The sequence below is a fragment of the Alternaria alternata genome (genome assembly GCF_001642055.1).
Source record: "Alternaria alternata strain SRC1lrK2f unplaced genomic scaffold CC77scaffold_37, whole genome shotgun sequence".
Lineage (NCBI taxonomy): Eukaryota > Fungi > Ascomycota > Dothideomycetes > Pleosporales > Pleosporaceae > Alternaria > Alternaria alternata.
Genome location: NW_017306226.1, coordinates 1 through 17,706, shown reverse-complemented (window position 1 = coordinate 17,706; position 17,706 = coordinate 1). Strand labels below are relative to the sequence as shown.

Below are 17,706 nucleotides of genomic sequence, written 5' to 3'. Positions count from 1 at the left end.
TGGGCAAAACCTCGCACCCTCCAAGCGCCCGCATCACACGTTTCATCCACTCGACTCCCCGTCCATGCATAGCCACACAAACACCAGAGTCACCTGCCACTGCGACCGTGCTAGCTAAACCCTACACCCGCCATACAATGCCTATTGTCCACTCGGCGCGAAACAGAGCTCTATTCTCGGAACTTAGCCGACGAGATGGGTGGACACGATAGAGCCCAATTTTCCCATCTCGCGGTGAGGAACGTCACTCGTCTCTAGATTTTCGCAGTAAATATCCCAAAGGTAGGGCCTGTCTTTGTCTGCTCATTCCATTGTTTCGTACGTCTCTTTTCATATCGCTTCCATATCGCTTTCGGATTGCTTCCTTATCCCACTGTTTCACACGCTCAAGTCACTTCTTTGAGGTTCGCCGGTCCGACCTCTTGACCATAATACTGTCACCACGCTTCCATCTCCAAGACAATGGCTCCAGCTACATCGTCTCCCAGGCTTTCGAGGATATCCCTTGTATGCCTCTTTGCCTCGCTCATCACAGCTACACATGCATCGCATCTCTTTCTCCGTCAAGCAGAAACATGCGGAGGGAACGCAGACCTGCAGCAGTGCGGATCAGACTTCCCGTCTTCCTTTTGCTGTCCCAAGGACTCAACATGCATGGCTCTCAACGGTGGAGACATACAATCAGTCATCTGCTGCCCATCCGGTTCAGACTGCGCCTACATTCAGCCAACCACTTGCGACACCACGCAGCTGAACGCTACCCTGCACCCAGACAACCAAATGCATCTCTCCGAGACCGACGGCATTGACTTACCCAAATGTGGTGACAAATGCTGTTCATTAGGCTACACATGTCAGGGCACCATGTGCGCCAAAGACACCTCCCCATCACCGACCCCATCTCCAACATCATCCGCAAACGCAACGCCTTCCTCCACTAGCCCCGCCTCCGCATCCCAGACTTCCAATTGCCCAGCAACCGCACCCATTCAAACAAAGCAGGGCTTCGACGGAAAGTCCTTTGCAGCCGGTTTCTTCCCTGGCATAGTCATCGGCGCCCTCAGCACCTTGGCCCTGATCTGGATCATCAAGAAAAGACGCGAATCCCAGTCTAAGGAGCGCTACTCTGGCGACTTTGGCCATGTAGCTCGTCAAATTAGCGACCCCATCTACGACCCTCAACACGCTGCACGGACAGACTTCATGCGTCGGGGCAGCCACTCCGCCCACTCAAGCCCCAATTCAACAGACCGAATAGTCCAAGGCATGAAGGAAACAAACGCCAACCCACCTATCCACGGCTTCACACCCAGGATAAAAAGCATGTGGGACCGCACTCCCAAACTAAACTTTGGGTTTACGGGTGGTCTCCCATCAAATCCCGCTCCCCCCGTCCGTGCAGGAAATCCATATACCGATCCTTACCAAACCCCGCCCCCGAAACCGAAACGCATCCACTCTGCCAGTCGGCGCACGAGTTCCCTCCGTACGAGTACCCAGACATTCAACACACTACAGCCAGGACAACACCGTCCCAATGTGGCAAGGAGCGGCAGCTCAGAAACTATCGATGTCTTGATGCCTGCACCGAGTTTCTTAGCTCCGCCACAGGCACCGGGTATGCGGCGCGATAATCGCTACACAACCGACTCGGCCAACACAACATTTACTAAACTCATGGAGAGGGCGGGGTTTGATGAGAGCGCGCAGCAGGAGGTCAAGGCGTGGAGGACGCCTCGGGCTTAGACTGCGACGCTTTGCTTCATGTTTGTTCCATGATTTTCTCTTCTCTTCGTACATATATTCTACACTCTTTGATGCCTCTTTTGCTAGAGAAGGCGTTTGAGCATTTATTTCGTTATGGTAGGCTGGCAACCTCACAGCATTTGCATTTGGCTTCGGCGTTGGCTTTTCTTTATATGATACCACATAGGCAGGCCTTTAGTCGCTCTCTACGAGCTGTTCCTTTTACCAGGCGAAAATCGATATTACCATCAACATCAACATCTTCCACTGCCTCATGGTCGTACACGTCATTAGGCGTCTCATTGTCATAACTATGTATACATGTCTGAAGACTCTTTGCGTAAAATCCTAATCAAGTATACCCTGGGTATATATCCGTATCAACTCAATGCAACGCCCATGCACCTCCTCGCCCTACCAAACACTCTTAAAATCTAGTAACACCATCCCGCGAACTTCCTCCAACGATCGGCAAAGTCTCAACGAGATCACCACCGGCCATGTCCACATCAGCAGCTACCGACGCGCCACTCGATCCCACAGTACCTTCACCCGCTATCCTTGCCTCGGCAGCCTGCGCCCTCAGTTCTCGCCCAACTTCCCTCTCCAACACAGCTTGCGTCCTTTTCTTGTGGTTCCCAAACAGACAATGCCAAAGATCGTCTTCCTTGACAATCTCACCTTCGCCCTTTTTGCGCATAAGTTGCTTAAACGGTGCGTTTTGGAGTTCAGCCGAGTTTGCAGCATCGAGAGTCTGTTCTTTGAGAGCGGGGGTCGTGGATCCGGATTGCGTAGGTAGCTTGGACAATGTATTGTTGCTAATGTGTTCGAGGCGGCGGGCAACAGATATCTCATAGATGGCTTCTTCTACCGTGTCGCTAATGAGGTACATGAACACTGTTGTGGGTCGCTGCTGCCCGATTCGATGGACGCGACTAATGGCTTGGAGTTCGATTGCGGGATTAATGAGTGGTTCGCAGAGGAAGACATACGTTGCGTTTACGAGAGTTAGGCCCGAAGAATCGGTTTTGGCATCTAGGAGTAAACATTCGATGCTAGCATCAGCCTTGAACTTCCGGATACCGTCTTTGTCGGTGATGTTGCTGGCGCCAATCTTCCACTTCTTGAGTGCATCGCGAAGCACTTCGAGGAAGTCCCCGAATTGAGAGAAAACGATCGATTTGGCGCCTGGGTCGTTGTTACGGATCCATATTAGGTGGCGCGCGATCATGTCGATCTTTGTGCCGTATGAACCCTCTAGATCGATCATCTTAATCTCTTTCATCGTTGAATCGGAAATATCAGAATAGATAGATGTGGTTGACGAAAAGTCTGGCGTGGAAGCTTGTGTCGGGCTGGCAGGTGTGGTTGTCTCTTCCTTCGCTCTGATCGCGATTTGTTTGAATGTGATGTCTTTAAAATCGGACCCAGATAGCTTCTGCTTACAAGTTGGGCAGGATCTGTGCACCTGCCACCATTGATTGATGCATTCTTTGCAATATTTGTGACCGCAAGCTGTCAAGACGCCAATCTCGATGTCGTCCCTACAAATGATGCATTCAGCTGCCGCTTCATTTTGGTTCTCAGTCCGGAGATGCTTCAGATAAGTGCACTTCGTCTTGAAGCCATTAGCAAGATCCTTTTTTCTCTCTCGCAATTGATTGGCCTTGTCGAACTCGCGCGAGTCGAATGTGTTGTCTAGTTCCTCCTTGTACTTTGCAACGGTATCGGAGATGTGTTGGAATTGCCGATAATATTCCAGACGCTGGTTCATGGTACCTCGGTACATTTCCTGCTCCTTTTCAAGTTCGGTAATGGCCTTCGCTTGTTCTGTGACAACGGCCTGAACCTTGGCATTTTGTTTCTGAAGAATGCCAAGTTCTGAGGAAGCCCGAGCATCGCCGCTGTTGGCTCTCCATTGCAAAGCAGTGATCAGCGAGCGAATGCTAGATACAACACCCTTCAAGGACCCAGCTTGCAACTTCGCCTGTAATCCACGTCGTGTATTGATAACTTCAAGCAGAAGTTGAGGCGCGTGACCTCGATCACTGTCTTCGTCCCCTTTCAGGGCTTGTTTTTCGGCAGCCTTGAGCTCGTGTTCGACAAGATTATCCTGCAGACCGTTGATAGCAGCATTACGGTCCGCAACAAGGGTTCGAAGAGCCATGATGTAAACGTACAGCTCGTCCTGAGCTTTGAGAGAATCGTCGTACTCTTCACCCGTCGTCTCCTTGTCGTCGTCATCATCCACCAGGCGTGTTAGGAGAATGTCAACAATCTTCGCACGCCATGTCTGTATCAACTGGGCTTGCTCGTTCAGATAATCGCTGAGGTTGTCCATCGTATCGAGAATTTTCCGGGCTTCGATACCTCCCAGATCCGGAAGGTCAGCTATTGTAGGTATCTGGTGGAAAGGCTTTCTTGAATCGACTTTAGCCATTTGCTGCTGCGCTCTGCCCTTCGATTCCTTCAGGAGTTCACGGCGAATTACCCTGGCCGCTTCGTAATAATCCGTCTCCAATTTGTCTTTCTCGCGCCAGTCATCTGAGTCTGGCTCTGTCAATTGTGGATTTTCTTTGATCTGATGCCAGGCGGTGGCGGTAAAGAATTGAGCTGCATGTTCAAGCTCTAGAAATGACCGGAGCGATTTGCGCAGAACTGGAATGCGACCCATATTGTCTCCGTCGATGTCTTCGTCTTCATCAGCCCCGTGGAGGCCACCTGTGGATACGCGGCCTAGCTTCTGCTGCTCCGCTAGTAACTCAGCTCTGCATATCGCAATATATGATTGTGCCTCAGTCCGCGCTTTATCATAGTATTCAAGCGACGACTTTGCACGATTGGCGAAGTTTCCTGCGTATGCTTGGATGTGACCCATCTTGATCAGACACAGAACCATTTCGCGAGCCTCTGCCTTCCACTTTGTGTCGTTCTGCTCTATCATGACCTCTAAAACTTCGTGCACGGTACGCAAGGCACCGTTCTTTGCACCTAACGCTTTCTTGTTCTTTCGACCTACGTTTGCATGGAGACAGGTCTGGCGCAATCTTATTAGCCACTCTCGCATGCGCTCGACAACCTCTGGGTGGGTCTCATCGCGACCTTCTTCTTTCGGTTGCCCTCCGGGGGTGAGCCAGCATGCATCGCACATTTGACGCATCATTTCATTGTAATGCTGCTCCTCGATGGTCGTGAACGGAACAGTGATGACAACACGTTTCTGCGGTGGTATTTGAAGGTCATCACGAACCCTTGCTTTTGTGTTTCGCACAGCAATCTCGTTGAAGATGCCTTTGAAAGACACCTTGTCTAGACGAGTCCAGGCCGCCTTGTTGTTCGCAAATGCATCGCACCTAAGGAAGATCAAGAGGCCACGTAAATCCTGGACGTCTTTGCGAAGAGGAGTTCCGGAAACCGCCCATGCATTACATCTGGGGATGATTCGAGCTACTTGGGCGGCCTGACTGACCCCGCTTTCAACCATCTGCGCTTCATCTAAACAGACCCTCCACCATGAGATGCCGACAAGGGGGCTATGCCGGCGGTCCTGACGTTTTGGACGTCGAGAGCTGCGATCAGGGGGAGGTACAGCGTGGTGGATCTCTTTCGAAAGGACTTGATATGTCGTCACTACTACATCGTGTTGCATGAGATAGTCGACTGTGGCTGTGGCATGGTCTTTCTTTGGTGCAGATTGAGAGGGGAGACCCTTGTAATGGCAGACCTTAAGATCAGGAGCATGAGCATGTATTTCGCTCAGCCACTGTTCCAGAATCGAAGGAGGAGTAATGATTAGTGTAGCGCCTGAAGGCCTAACCTGAGCTCCAGTGTATGTATCATAGATGTTACCATCGAGGATGTCGCGCTTGTGATGGGATATGAGCGCGATTAGCTCAACGGTTTTACCTAAGCCCATTTCTTCGGCGAGTATACCACCGCGCAGCGACTGTAGGGTGTCGTCCTTAGCTGCATCTAAATTGGTGACTATAGTGCCCCGCAGCTGACTGACGTAGCACGGTACTCCTGCCACATCTTGTGTCTGCCTAAATGATACTGGTGGTGAAGTGTTGACAAAAGGCTCCAGTAAGCCAGAAGATGAGAATGCAACGCCTTCTCGACGCAAGAGCCAATCAACAGTCCTTTCTTGGAAAGGCAGAAGCTTGGTGTCGATCAAACCTTGTTTGATAAGCGGTGAAATCTCTGTGTTCGCGGGTGGTACATGTACGGAATCGTAAAAGTCGGATAGGGTCCAAGACTTGTCGCCTCTCGGAGCCGCATCGCTCATGTATTTCGAGAGGAGCTTCAGGTCCGCGTTCATGTAATGGCCTCGAATATCTGGATCCTCAACCACAGATATGTTCAGAGTCCACCGTATCTCCACTACCAACTTGTATTGAGTGCGCCCGTGCGTGGGTGGGTGCAGCTGGCATCGACAGAAAGCCGCGCGAGAAACAGGTTTGTGTCTTTTGCCCTGAAGCGAGGTGGCAAGTGCAGAGGCATTCCGTAGGTGGGGTATGACCGAATCTATGAAAGGTGAGGGAGTTGTGGCAACCAGGTCGACACCCGTTTCATTGACAGCGTTCCAGAGTTTCATCTGAAGAGTATCTCCTGTGTGGTCTCTCCGACAGGATTCAAGCTCTAGATTTACGGGTTCTTGCGATATGGCCGGGGTATACGTGATACTTAAGGAGTCTTGCGACGGGGTAGGCATGTTCTGTAGACATGTTAGTTGGACTCCATAAGAATCGACCAGCCTACTCACCAAATCGATGGATACGTTGGCTAAGACAACACTATTCTTTTCGTTAGAGTCCGCCTGCGGCCGTACTGGAATGGCATTGCCATTTCTGGATTTGCGTCGTTTGGGCGAAGGTTCTTCTTCTTTAAGCGCAGTAGGTGCTGCGAATAAGTCTTGTATAGTACGGATGCAACTCGAGGCATCTTGCGCCGGAAGCGACGATGGCCCGCCAGGACTCCGGACGTCGGCCACAGAAAAGGCAGTTGCACGCAGCAGCTCAGCACTGCCCTCTAAAGAAGACATAATGGCTGTCGACTCAAGGTGTCAAGAGAAAGCCGTGGTATAACAAGGGACGAGGCGAACGCGGGTATGAGCGAATGTCGGCCATCGCGGACACGCTAAGATAAGTGATAAACCAGGGTCAGCCCCACAACCAGGCATCAGTTCAAGATGGTCCGCCTTCACTATGACCCCTCACCGCTAACCTTCTCTGTGAAGAATTCTTCGCCTCACGCGTGAATACAACAAATCTGGAGAGATTAAATCAAACGTTAGGCTTCGTGCCAAAAGTGACTGTTGGTAATAACTAGCTAGTTGTCTCTTTCATCTACATGGTTGAAGCAATCTCCAAGTTGCCATTGCTCCTGCGCCAATGACGTGTTCCAACCACTCATAAGGTAGGCTGTTCTATATGCGCCCTAACAATGGCTGTCTCTTTGCTCAAAGAACAGGCACGGAAGTGTACCAAAGAGACATATATAATCCTGTACCACAACTGAACACATCGTTGGAGATGGCCCGTGTATGCGTGATGCCGTCGGCTGTCCATGGTCGGATGATTGCGATCTAGTGGCTCACAGTGGAGAAGTCTTCGGCGCGGGGCGTTTGTCATCAGGCGACAACCGAAGTCCCGTCTGGACAGCCGAAGGTTCCTGTGTTCGGGCCTTCGCTTTGTACTCATCCTTCTCGACAATCTTGACGTCCCTAGGGACAGATATGAGCATAGTCTCGGTGTTACGCAATGTCAAATCCATATAATTCCGTAGCAGGTGTTTACTCCGTGGCCAGCACTCTCTTGATCGGTTCTGCAGCCTCGATGAACTTCTCGACCATGGTATCTAGCTTTGTGAGATCGTCCTTCCCCTTCTTGACCTCTGCGATGAGCTTCTGCTTCTGCTTGAGCTTCTCCTGTCGTGCCTCTTCGAGCTTGAGACGGACTTGGTGTTCGTGCTCGATGCGCGCGGTCATGAGGTCGTGTTCGGTCGATTCCTTGTGTTCGGGGAACTGTTCAAGGAACTCTTCGCGAGAGATAAGTGGCAGTTTCATATATTTGTGGCTGTACAGGTATCAGCTTTGAACGCAAACTTTCGCATAGGGACATACTCGTAGTTCTCGGCAGCAGAAATCTCAGAACGCAGCGACTGCTCCTCATACTTGAGATTGTGAAGGCCCAGAATCAGCGCATCATTCACAGCCCTGTCATCGGATGTCTTCGCCTTCTCCTCGCGCACTTTTAATACGCTTTGGCGGTAGAGAGTTTTGACAATTGACAGTTGCGCGCGAATGTACTTCTCCCTCTTCTGAATCTCTTGCGTAGCTTTCTTCTCCTGATCTATATCTTCGCGCGAACCCGACTTCGGGTTCTTTGGGTGAGCAAGCTGGTAGTCTACAAGCTCGTTGATGAGCTTCTTGAGGTTCTGCACTTCTTTATGGAGGCGCGCATTGTGCGGCGTCTTGAGGAGATCGGTGACGTTGAAGGAAGAAAGATCGGCAGGCATCGCATCTTCGGATCGCGCAATGGGGAGCTGCTGTTCGCTCATATTGAAAACCTTTGCGGGTTGTGGCCGTTACTGTTGTCGTGCCGTTGTTCGCGGTCATCGCGAACAACGGCACTAGTCATGCCTTGGCACAACAGTCACATGATGTCGTGTTCCTTTGGCGTCCGCTGTCACCCAGGCACCAGAGCTGCCGTCTTACATCTCCACAACCAGGCTGAACTCTCGGTAGATTTCACAGCACGTCCAATAAATTGCTTAAGATCTTGATCGCGCCACATCTGATCGATCCAGGTAAGCGACGCGCAAGACGAGATGAGATGTGTACTAGATCCTGGCCCTTTTGATCCCATAGCGCGCCACATATGTCCTCGCCTATCGCCTTGAAGCATCCTGAAGGGATTTCTACATTGAGCAAACCACGCATTAGATCGATCGTTCTCAACGCACTGGTCATACGTTCAACCAGTGCAAGTGCCAGCACTGAGCATGTCACGCACACACACGGACCGTGGCTGCGAGGCTCGAGGGTCGTCCTGCCTCAGCTCAGGTAACCCGGTATCGGGGACTGTGATATATTCTACTACCTGCATATTGTGCGTTTCGAAGCTACGACCGAAGTACAAGGATATACACAAGTTTTCCAAGCTGGGCACCACTGCAAGGAGGCCGTTTGGTGGAGTGGAGAGCGACAGGCCTCATATCTCGGGTTGCGGTACCGATGCTGTCGTTACCTTTCAAAGCACTCGCCAAGCGCAAAGACTCCGTGCTTCCGAGTCCAAGCTGACTCGTCTTCTATCGTCATGCCAAACCCTTCCTCAGAACTCCATCCTCGACCTTGCACAGCTGTGCCGCTCCATGACACGCTTTTTCTTCATTTTAACCCGTGAGCGACGAGATTCGTCACAGATACTTTGCCACCAAAGTTCATGTCCGTTGGAAAGCGACCCGAGCCCGTACATCGGCCAAATCAATATAGATCCGACGAAGTCCCATTCAGCTAGCAGAAACGGCGATTTGTTCAAGAACGGCCCAGAATTCCTGCCTTCGCAGGTACTGGGCGCGCACTATCTATAGCGCGGTCCGCGGTAGAGCGTTAGCGCCATACTAGGCTGCCTAGGATCTGAGCCCGAGATGAGAAATTGCGGAGGATTTGCATGACCGCAGGCGCCCAAGGTTTGCTTTTCCATGAAGATCATTGCAACGTTCAGACTTTGGGCCACGGCCAACGTCTCATTTCAAACGGCCTGAAACGTCGAGAGACACCCGACTGGGTCATACACGACTCACTGTGAGCTTCTTTATCAGCAAGCTGCCGGGTACCTTCTTCCTCGGCAAGAGCACGCAACGTGCTTGGCTGGAGACCCGGGACTAGTGAGCCAATCTTTGCCCTTTGGTATCTTGCATCACCGCAAAACCTAGTTTGGGACCAATTATATCGGACATCCATGAAAGACATCTTGACGGCTTCGACACGCTCATGGGCTGGCTAGGCCTTCCGCTACCCTCGCGGACGAAGAATCTCAGGCCCACACTCTGATTATTCAAATTTTAAGACCTTGTCATTTGTCGAAACGGATTTTGAGCATAGCGGAGATATGTCCGATGAGGTCAGGCCTCGCTGTGGCTGTTGGTGGCACCGACCATAGATCGATTCTGTGCGGCACAGCTAGCGATACGATTTCGCAACCAGGGGTAGACGAAGTTTCAACGAAGCTTCGGCGACCCTTCTGGCAATCCCTAGAGCACCGAAGCGCCTCTTCACGGGGCGAGGAGCTTTAGGTTTCTGGAACGTCACCACACTCTAACGAAACGGCGCATCCTTTACTCAATTGTTGTACGTCGGGCCGTGCGGCGCGAAGACACTTTGCGCGCGTATACTGCATGCAAAATCATCACGAGTGGAGCTAGACCACGCGGAAGGACACGACCGACGGACCCTAGATGGGAATTATCAGTGTGTGGCTGGTAGGCAAATGCTCATTTGCTTTTCCCGTTACGTTCGGCGCCTTGTTCATGCAACCACGACTACACCCATGCGCAGTTCGTTTGCGGGATTGAATATCAGCGGGAGATCTCAAATGACTTGCATCAAGCGGCTATGCAAGCTACTGAGTTCTGCGTCGTTCACTATCATAAGTTCTCGAGATGCTATCTTGTATGGCAGTCATAAAGTAGTTGGAGGGGTTTCAGCTCCTCGCATGACCAACGCCTAGTTCATACATGCATGCAAGCAGCACGAGGCAGCCATCTAGGTGTGGACTAGAGTTCCGAGAAGATCAGCCCGCACGATGCTCGGCTAGTAGTAGTGTGGCATGCAGCTGTGCCAGCAGGCACAATCTGCAGGCTGCAGTCACAACTATCAGCTAGAAGGGAGCTGCCGGCAATGGAAAATGATATTCACTGGTGCTACAGTTTGCTAAACTATATGGCGCTCGACATGTTCCCGAATATGGGCTGCGGCCCACAGCACCGACCGTATGTTTTCCCCTTATGCACGCGCATTTTCACGTGGAATGGCAGGTGTCATCTAGGATAACCCTAGGACAACCTAGGGCGTTGCCATACAAATCTTGGCACTAACCCCGGCGAAGGCGATAACCCAAACCTTATTCCGGGCCTTTAGAGCCTCCGCTACAAACTTAGGGCTATGACACGACGCGATTCGCCCTGGCCGCGCCTCCTTGACTCGATGCTCATGCGGGCTAGAGCAGGCGGACGGCCTGGCTTACCACGGTATTTGCAGTGGGCCAGAGATAGTTCTTAGTCAGGGCCCTCGAGTGCACTGTAAAGAAGCCTCATTGACCCGCTTGCTCGTCTCTTTGATTTCCCCAGCATTCGTTCATTTTTACCATCTTCGTTATGGCTCCAGCAAAAGAAACGTCGGTTGATCTGTGCAAGCGGGTCAATGCACAGGGAAACACCATTGCCATCCGCATGCTCGAATATCTGAGCACTGCAAAGACACCTATTCATGGCTTCGAGCCACTCGCCAGAGAGTTCATTGAGCTCTGCCAAGTATTATGGTCCATCGAAGCTGGAGTTACGGAAGCGTCCAAGACACGGAGTGGATTCCCAGTCGAGGTATCTCAAGAACTTGACAGGAGGGTCCGTCAGGTTAATGAAGAGTTCTCTGTTCTGGCCCAAATGGTTAACAAATGTAAGTTTGTCTGGTTTCTTGAGTTCTTCATTTCTGAACTTGAATCTTCAAACAATTACGGTGAATTATTGCTGACGGCATTAGTTGTCGACAAAGAGAACCACAAAGGCGGATTCGGTATGAAGTTCCGAATGATGTTCGCCGATACAGACGTTGAAAAGATGCGCCACACACTTTCACGGAGCCGTGACTCCCTCAAAGTCAGCTCTGCCATGTTCAGGTGGACACTTGGCGATGCACGAGCTGATGCCTCCATGGGTATTGGATACGCCGGACTGATTGCTGCATTGGAGCGATTGAACCCAAGCAAAGCCTCCAGCCTTCCGCCTCTACACCCAGCGCCGACATCTGATCTTCCACCAACACCTCCAACGAAGGCTCCAAGCCATCATGGAGATCACCCACTCTTGCCACCTTCACATGCTTCGCACCGTATGGACAGACCATCTTTGAATGAACTTCGCCATGAGGAGGGTCACTCATATGACAGTCACAGTTCACATTTCAGACATGAGGACACTGGTCTATCAGCCGGAATCGTAGATCTACACAAAAACTGGCGCGCGCCAGCCAGTGCGCGTTCAAGCGAATCAACAAGAGATACAATGTACCATCAGAATATTCGGCATGAGGATCCTGTGTACGAGGACTATGCTTCGCACTCCAGCACTCGGTCACCCACAATGGAAGAAAAACTACATGGTCTCAGCGTCAGCGAGCGCTATATGGACGACCATCACTCTTCGTCTAAAGTCGACTCTGCCATCACATCGCCGCACTGGGCACCTCGCCAGAGTGGAGGCTCAAAGAATGTTGGTGGCAAGGCAGCACTATTCAATGCTGTTGAGCAGAGGAGACATCGCATGCTAGAGCAGCTTCTAGACGGTGGAGCTAAGGCTGAACCTCACATGGAGTCCGCGATGCTTCGCGTCGCTGCACAGAATCAGGACGCGGAAAGTATCATGCTACTTCTTCGATATGGCGCAGATGCTAATGGTTTCGACCGTGAGGGTGTTACTCCCCTGTTTGCGACAACTCGTTCTCAGTGCCTTGAAAGCGCGAAGATACTCCTCAAGCACGGAGCAGATCCTAATCTGTCTGCCGGCCCTGATTCCGAGTCACCTCTAGCACTGGCTGTGTCTCAGAATGCTATTGAATTCGTCCAGCTATACCTCGCCAACGGTGGCGATCCTGGTTTCGTCATGGAGAACGGTTCTACAGCACTCGTCTCAGCTATGAACAAGACCACCTCGCCCAAGTGTGTCGAGATGCTCTTGAGCAAGGACGGTGATGCCAATGCGAAGAATGGAGAAGGCACAACTGCTTTGTTCCAGGCTATCCAGGCGAACCGTGTAGATCTCATGACGGTGTTGCTCGATCACGGAGCGAATCCCAACCTTCCGGGTCCTAAGCATCCACTCTGGCCATCCACTTACAAGCCCAAGTGCCTTCAGTTGCTGCTATCTCGCGGTGCTGACACCAAGAAGACGCCTGGTGTCATGGAATTGGCTTCTAGTTTGAAGAAGCTGGACTCCATCAAGATCCTTATGGAAGCTGGCGTATCTCCTAACGTCCGGAAAGATGGCGTCTACACACCACTTTGCTCGGCCATTCGTGATAACAGCCCCGAGATTGTTACGTATCTGCTAGAGCATGGTGCAGACCCAAACTTCAACGCAGCGGAATACCCAGCTTTCAAGAGTATTACACACAAGCGCACACATTTCCTACCGCAACTGGTTGCAGCTGGTGCAGACCTTAACAAACCTAAAGGTATCATCGAAACCGCTGTCAAGTTCAACGACAAGGACGCGATGATCTACCTGCTCGACCAAGGCGTCAACCCCAACGATCGAACACCGGACGGATGCACACCGCTCACCACTGCTATCAACGACGATCATGGCGAGCTCGTCGATATCCTCCTTTCTCGTGGCGCGGACCCAGCTATCCGTGGAAAGGACTGGCCTCTGTGCATGGCCGTCAAGCGTCCCGCCATCCTTAAGAAGCTCCTTGCTGCAACTCCCAACCCGCGCGCTTTCCGCGGTGTCGTCGAGATGGCTGTCGTAGCCAACCAACTTGAAAGCATTAAGCTCCTCCTTGCAGCAGGCGTCAGCGTCGAAGACAAAAACTGTGGTGTCTTCTCTCCACTCACAACAGCCATTCGCGAGGAGCGTAAGGTCATTGTCCGCTACCTCCTCGACGTAGCCAATGCCGACCCCAACGCCCCCGGCGAGCATCTTCCGATCGTCAAGGCCCTTCGCCGCTACTCCGGCGACACAGAAATCATTCAGATGCTGCTTACACGTGGCGCTGATATTAACAAGATGCACCGCGGCTGGAACGCGATTTTGCAAGCTGTCGAGAATGGAGACGCTGAGATCCTCAAGCTTCTCATCGACATGGGTGGCCCTCCTGACCTCCAATTGCAGGACGAAGCCGGCCGGGCCGTCATCGACATTGTTACCGAGAGGGGCTGGGAAGAGGGCCTTGCACTTCTTTTTCCGAATGCAACTACCCCTCCAAAGGCCAATGTGTCAAAGGCCAGGTAGTAGGTAATCCACCACTGCTTTCTTCTCTTGTTACTTTGCGGCGAGCAGAGTGCTGACTGGCCGCAATAGTAACAAGAAGAGTTTCTCTATCTCAGACTGGCGCTGGATGAGCATAGAACTTGAGAAAGGCGAGATGAAGAGTAGTGATGACGAGGATGAAGTTCCAGACGACTGTAGTCAAGCTTCAAGTGAGCTACTGCATGTGTGATCGGAAGTTCATTCCATCTGATCGCGTTTCATTTGTCGGTAATGGAAGTAATGTTGGCTGGGACGTTTGGTCTGCTTGTGCATTTTTGCCACGGAGTTCTCGGTATACCACCTGTTGTTTAGCATTTCCTCTCTTCTGTTACTCATGACATGGGAGGACTTGGAGCGCGCGTTCAACTACCTAATCGGTAGCATCTTTTTCATTTGTTTTGACCGAGACTTTATTCCTATATGTCATTCCTTCAATACACGAATACACATACAATCAGACTTGATCTCCGTCTTCCCCAATCTTCACAGACCACCGCACCCATCCGTCACATACCCCTCTTCTACACACCACCTCATAATAATCAAGCATTCCTCGGTCCGAATACCTCCTCATTCCAGGCGTCCATCCAGGCGTCTCTAGCTCAAACTTATTACCCTGCATCAAGCAACATTACCCTAGTTCGCCACACGTCCATCCGCCTCCACTTTCCAGACTTTCGGGACATACCAAAGCTTACCACTAGCACGAAATGATGGAATTGGAGGCTTGAGTCTACTCGCTTTCGCGCTCGCGACAACGCACACATGCGGAAATGCGTTATCTTAGTGTAGGTCTAGAAATGTAGACAGAACTTAATCGGCGATCGCAATTGCGCCACTGCCGTTGCGGGTCGTTAGAAGTAGATCTTGGTAACTGGAGGGCATACGGCAGGTACGGTTGATGCGCAAAGGCCATTCGGATCTCTTCCGCCTGGAATGTCGGGACGGGAGTAGATTACTTAACATTGTCCGTGTTCTGGAAATGGCCTTTACTTGGCATCTGAATGGAGCTATTTGTTTTGAGCGCTGGCTTGCCCTGGCTAGAAGTCTCCTTCATGTCATAAGGCGAGCAGGTGACAGTATTCGTGATCAGTATACCCGAGCGCGAAGGCAGTTGCAAAAGAGGAATAACGCAATCGTAATTCGCTGCACATCACAACACATAGCTTTAACAAGAAATGGCATGCAAAAGTGTAACATCATTAGACTACTCATGATATATGCTGCTGTTGCTGCTGCTACAAACAACGACGCAGGCCTCCAGATCTCCAAGAAAAGAATGTGACATTGCGTGACGAAACCGAAGGGTATAAGAATGGATCGGTTTCCCGTAGAAGCGTGAATGCGGTGAAGTTCGTAAAGTCGTAGACCAGAAAAATTCATCCAACGTATTTTGTATGGCGCGAAGTAGTGAAGGGTGAGCATGAGCCTGACCGCGAAGGCTCGAACGCGACAAAAGAAAAGGTGTAAAGGACTATCACACAACACAAAGATTGTGAAAATCGCGTCAAAAGGACATCCTCAAGTGGATACTGCAAACGCCCGCAGTGCTCGGTGGTGGACTCGAGAAGGACGTTAAGCCTTCCAATCAACCAAAGCGACCTATACGCTGGGAAGCCAGAAGGAAAGCAAGAACTGTCCCACAAGGCGTGAAGTATACTTCGTCTGGTTATCACTCGAGATGCTAACCGCCTGGCGTTGTTGTAGGAAATCAACTGAATTCTCATTAGCAACATATTCAGCCGGCATGCCCACGCCGGAGCGGCATTCGGTGTACTCACTGTTCTCCTTGACTAACTGCGCAACCTGCCTCACAAAGTTCACACTGTTTGCATCCCCAAAACCCACCTCTTTTTCCCAGTCATGATCTGCATCACGCATGGGATTATGCTTGCGGTTGTACTTCCATCGGAATATTTGCTGCACAAAATGCATCCGTTTATCGATCTCACGGCACGCGATATCCGCCTGGCTCTGAGCATCTCTTTGATCTAGGCCCTCTGTGGTAGCCTTGGTAGACATGACAAGATGTATGGTCTTTTGCTGGTCTTCAAGTGCCATGCACATTCCTAACACTGCAATAAATGCCGCAAGCCATTTGTCACAACCTTTGGAAGATTTGAAGATCTGTTGAAGCTTATTGAGAACAGTGGTTTGGATCGAGCGTTGAAGGCGTGAGAAGAAGTATTTGAGTTGCCGGTTGGTCATGCGCGGCGATGTATAGTTTTCGACGTAGGAGTTGTGGCCGCTGTACGAGTGCATACGCGATAGTGTATCGACTTTCGTTTCCTCGGCGATAGTGAGCGTATGCGACATGATGAATGTTACTACGATGAGGCGGAAGATCTCGCGCAGTAGCTTTGCTTCGTCGTCCGACTTGGGTTTTACGCGCGTCATCAACTTGAAGAGTTTCTGCTGGAAGTCGTTGTCGTCTTCCATCCAACAGAGTTCGCCAAAGGCATCAAGGTGGTGGTCGACGATTTCGGTGATGTATCGGTCGTACTTCTTCTCTTCGTTGTGGTTGATGTGTACCATGCCCAAGGCTGGGCTTTGCTTCTGGATTGCGACTCTTGTGTGCGTGACAGGATCAGTCTTGTATTGGATCTGTACCAGTAGGGCATCTCCACGGGGTATAAACTCGTACACTTTCACTGGTATCCGGGGCATGCTGTCCTGACCACATGTCATCATCACGGTTAGTTCGACGCTCCCCCATTGCTGGATGTACTGAGTCACAAAGTGCGTCAAGTTCGCGTCCTCATGCATCTGCGTGACTAGAGAAGGTAGAAAGTACGGCGACAAGTCGATCAGCTTCAGCCGGTTGCATCCAAGGCCGCAATCGGCATTCGGTCGCTGTGATCGCTTAAAACAGCGCTCGCATATATCGCCTGGCCCACATTTATCTCTCTGCAACACGCAGTGCCAGCATGCAACGATCTTGCGCATGTCATGCGCTGCTTTGGCAACAGTTGGCTCGAGATGGGTGCCTAACGCCCTGCCCCCAGACTTCGCCGCTAATGCTTTTTGTGCTGCACTCTGGGACGATTCTGGCTCAGGAGATGCATCAAAGCTTGTCTCTGGCACACCGCTCATGACGGAGTAATCGACTTTGATAGGAGGTTGTTGGGCTTGTTGTATCTGCGACAGTTGTTGCATATGAGCATATGGTGGAGGCTGATACTGGTCGAACATCATTCCAGGGTCAGAATGCTGGTACGAGGAGTACATGCCGTCGGAACTTCCTGGACTGGGTGCAGAAGGGCTAATCTCTGGCTGGTACGGGGACCTTGGAGGGTAACCTGTTGACGATGCTGTCGACGGTGGGGCAGGGAATTGGTTGCTAGTGATGTAACTATCTGTAAAAAGACTAGACGATGCGTTGTAGTTGACGAAGTTCTGCTGGTCAGGTGGTGGTGATGCCCGCGTTAGTTGCATCTCAATCGATTGATGAGTCGGTAGTTGCGTCCGTGGTACATGGTCGTATGAGTGATGAGGATGGTTCTGCCCTTGCGGGAAGTACAGGTCCCCTTGGAACGATGTAGTAGGCTCGCTGGGCGAGATCAAGGAGGAAGGATCCGTGTATTGAGCTGCCCATGAGTCTACATCGATCAAGTAATCTGAATAATTGATATGGTCGCTCGCAGGGTCGAAAACGACATGACCGGATCGAGGGACCATCGAAGAACGCGAAGGTGCTTGTCCGTTCCAAGGGTCATG

General features: G+C 51.3%; 5 protein-coding genes across 5 annotated transcripts; 2 read left to right on the top strand and 3 right to left on the bottom strand.

Moving 5' to 3' along the window:
• Positions 1–40: 40 nt before the first annotated feature.
• Positions 41–2,021, top strand: CC77DRAFT_585042 (hypothetical protein). The gene has a single exon (XM_018532368.1). The coding sequence runs from the start codon at positions 463–465 to the stop codon at positions 1,744–1,746; it is 1,284 nt and encodes a 427-aa protein (XP_018379241.1). The 5' UTR covers positions 41–462; the 3' UTR covers positions 1,747–2,021.
• On the bottom strand, positions 1,947–6,844 carry CC77DRAFT_1100372 (ATP-dependent DNA helicase). Its single transcript, XM_018530066.1, has 2 exons — positions 6,509–6,844; positions 1,947–6,460 (listed from the first exon to the last, which is right to left on the bottom strand). Exons 1-2 carry the CDS (start codon positions 6,785–6,787, stop codon positions 2,174–2,176), a joined length of 4,566 nt encoding a protein of 1,521 aa, XP_018379240.1. The 5' UTR covers positions 6,788–6,844; the 3' UTR covers positions 1,947–2,173.
• A 693-nt stretch (positions 6,845–7,537) lies between these two features.
• Positions 7,538–8,304, bottom strand: CC77DRAFT_1035985 (hypothetical protein; the record flags this gene model as incomplete). The annotated part of the gene is made up of 2 exons (XM_018526980.1): positions 7,538–7,820; positions 7,868–8,304. The coding sequence occupies 2 exons, from the start codon at positions 8,302–8,304 to the stop codon at positions 7,538–7,540; spliced, it is 720 nt and encodes a 239-aa protein (XP_018379239.1).
• Positions 8,305–8,440: 136 nt separating this feature from the next.
• CC77DRAFT_585005 (hypothetical protein) lies at positions 8,441–9,401 on the top strand. The gene has a single exon (XM_018532367.1). It carries the CDS (start codon positions 8,749–8,751, stop codon positions 9,334–9,336), a length of 588 nt encoding a protein of 195 aa, XP_018379238.1. The 5' UTR covers positions 8,441–8,748; the 3' UTR covers positions 9,337–9,401.
• Positions 9,402–15,591: 6,190 nt separating this feature from the next.
• On the bottom strand, positions 15,592–17,706 carry CC77DRAFT_1002295 (hypothetical protein; the record flags this gene model as incomplete). The annotated part of the gene is made up of 2 exons (XM_018523182.1): positions 15,771–17,706; positions 15,592–15,704 (listed from the first exon to the last, which is right to left on the bottom strand). Exons 1-2 carry the CDS (start codon positions 17,665–17,667, stop codon positions 15,592–15,594), a joined length of 2,010 nt encoding a protein of 669 aa, XP_018379237.1. The 5' UTR covers positions 17,668–17,706.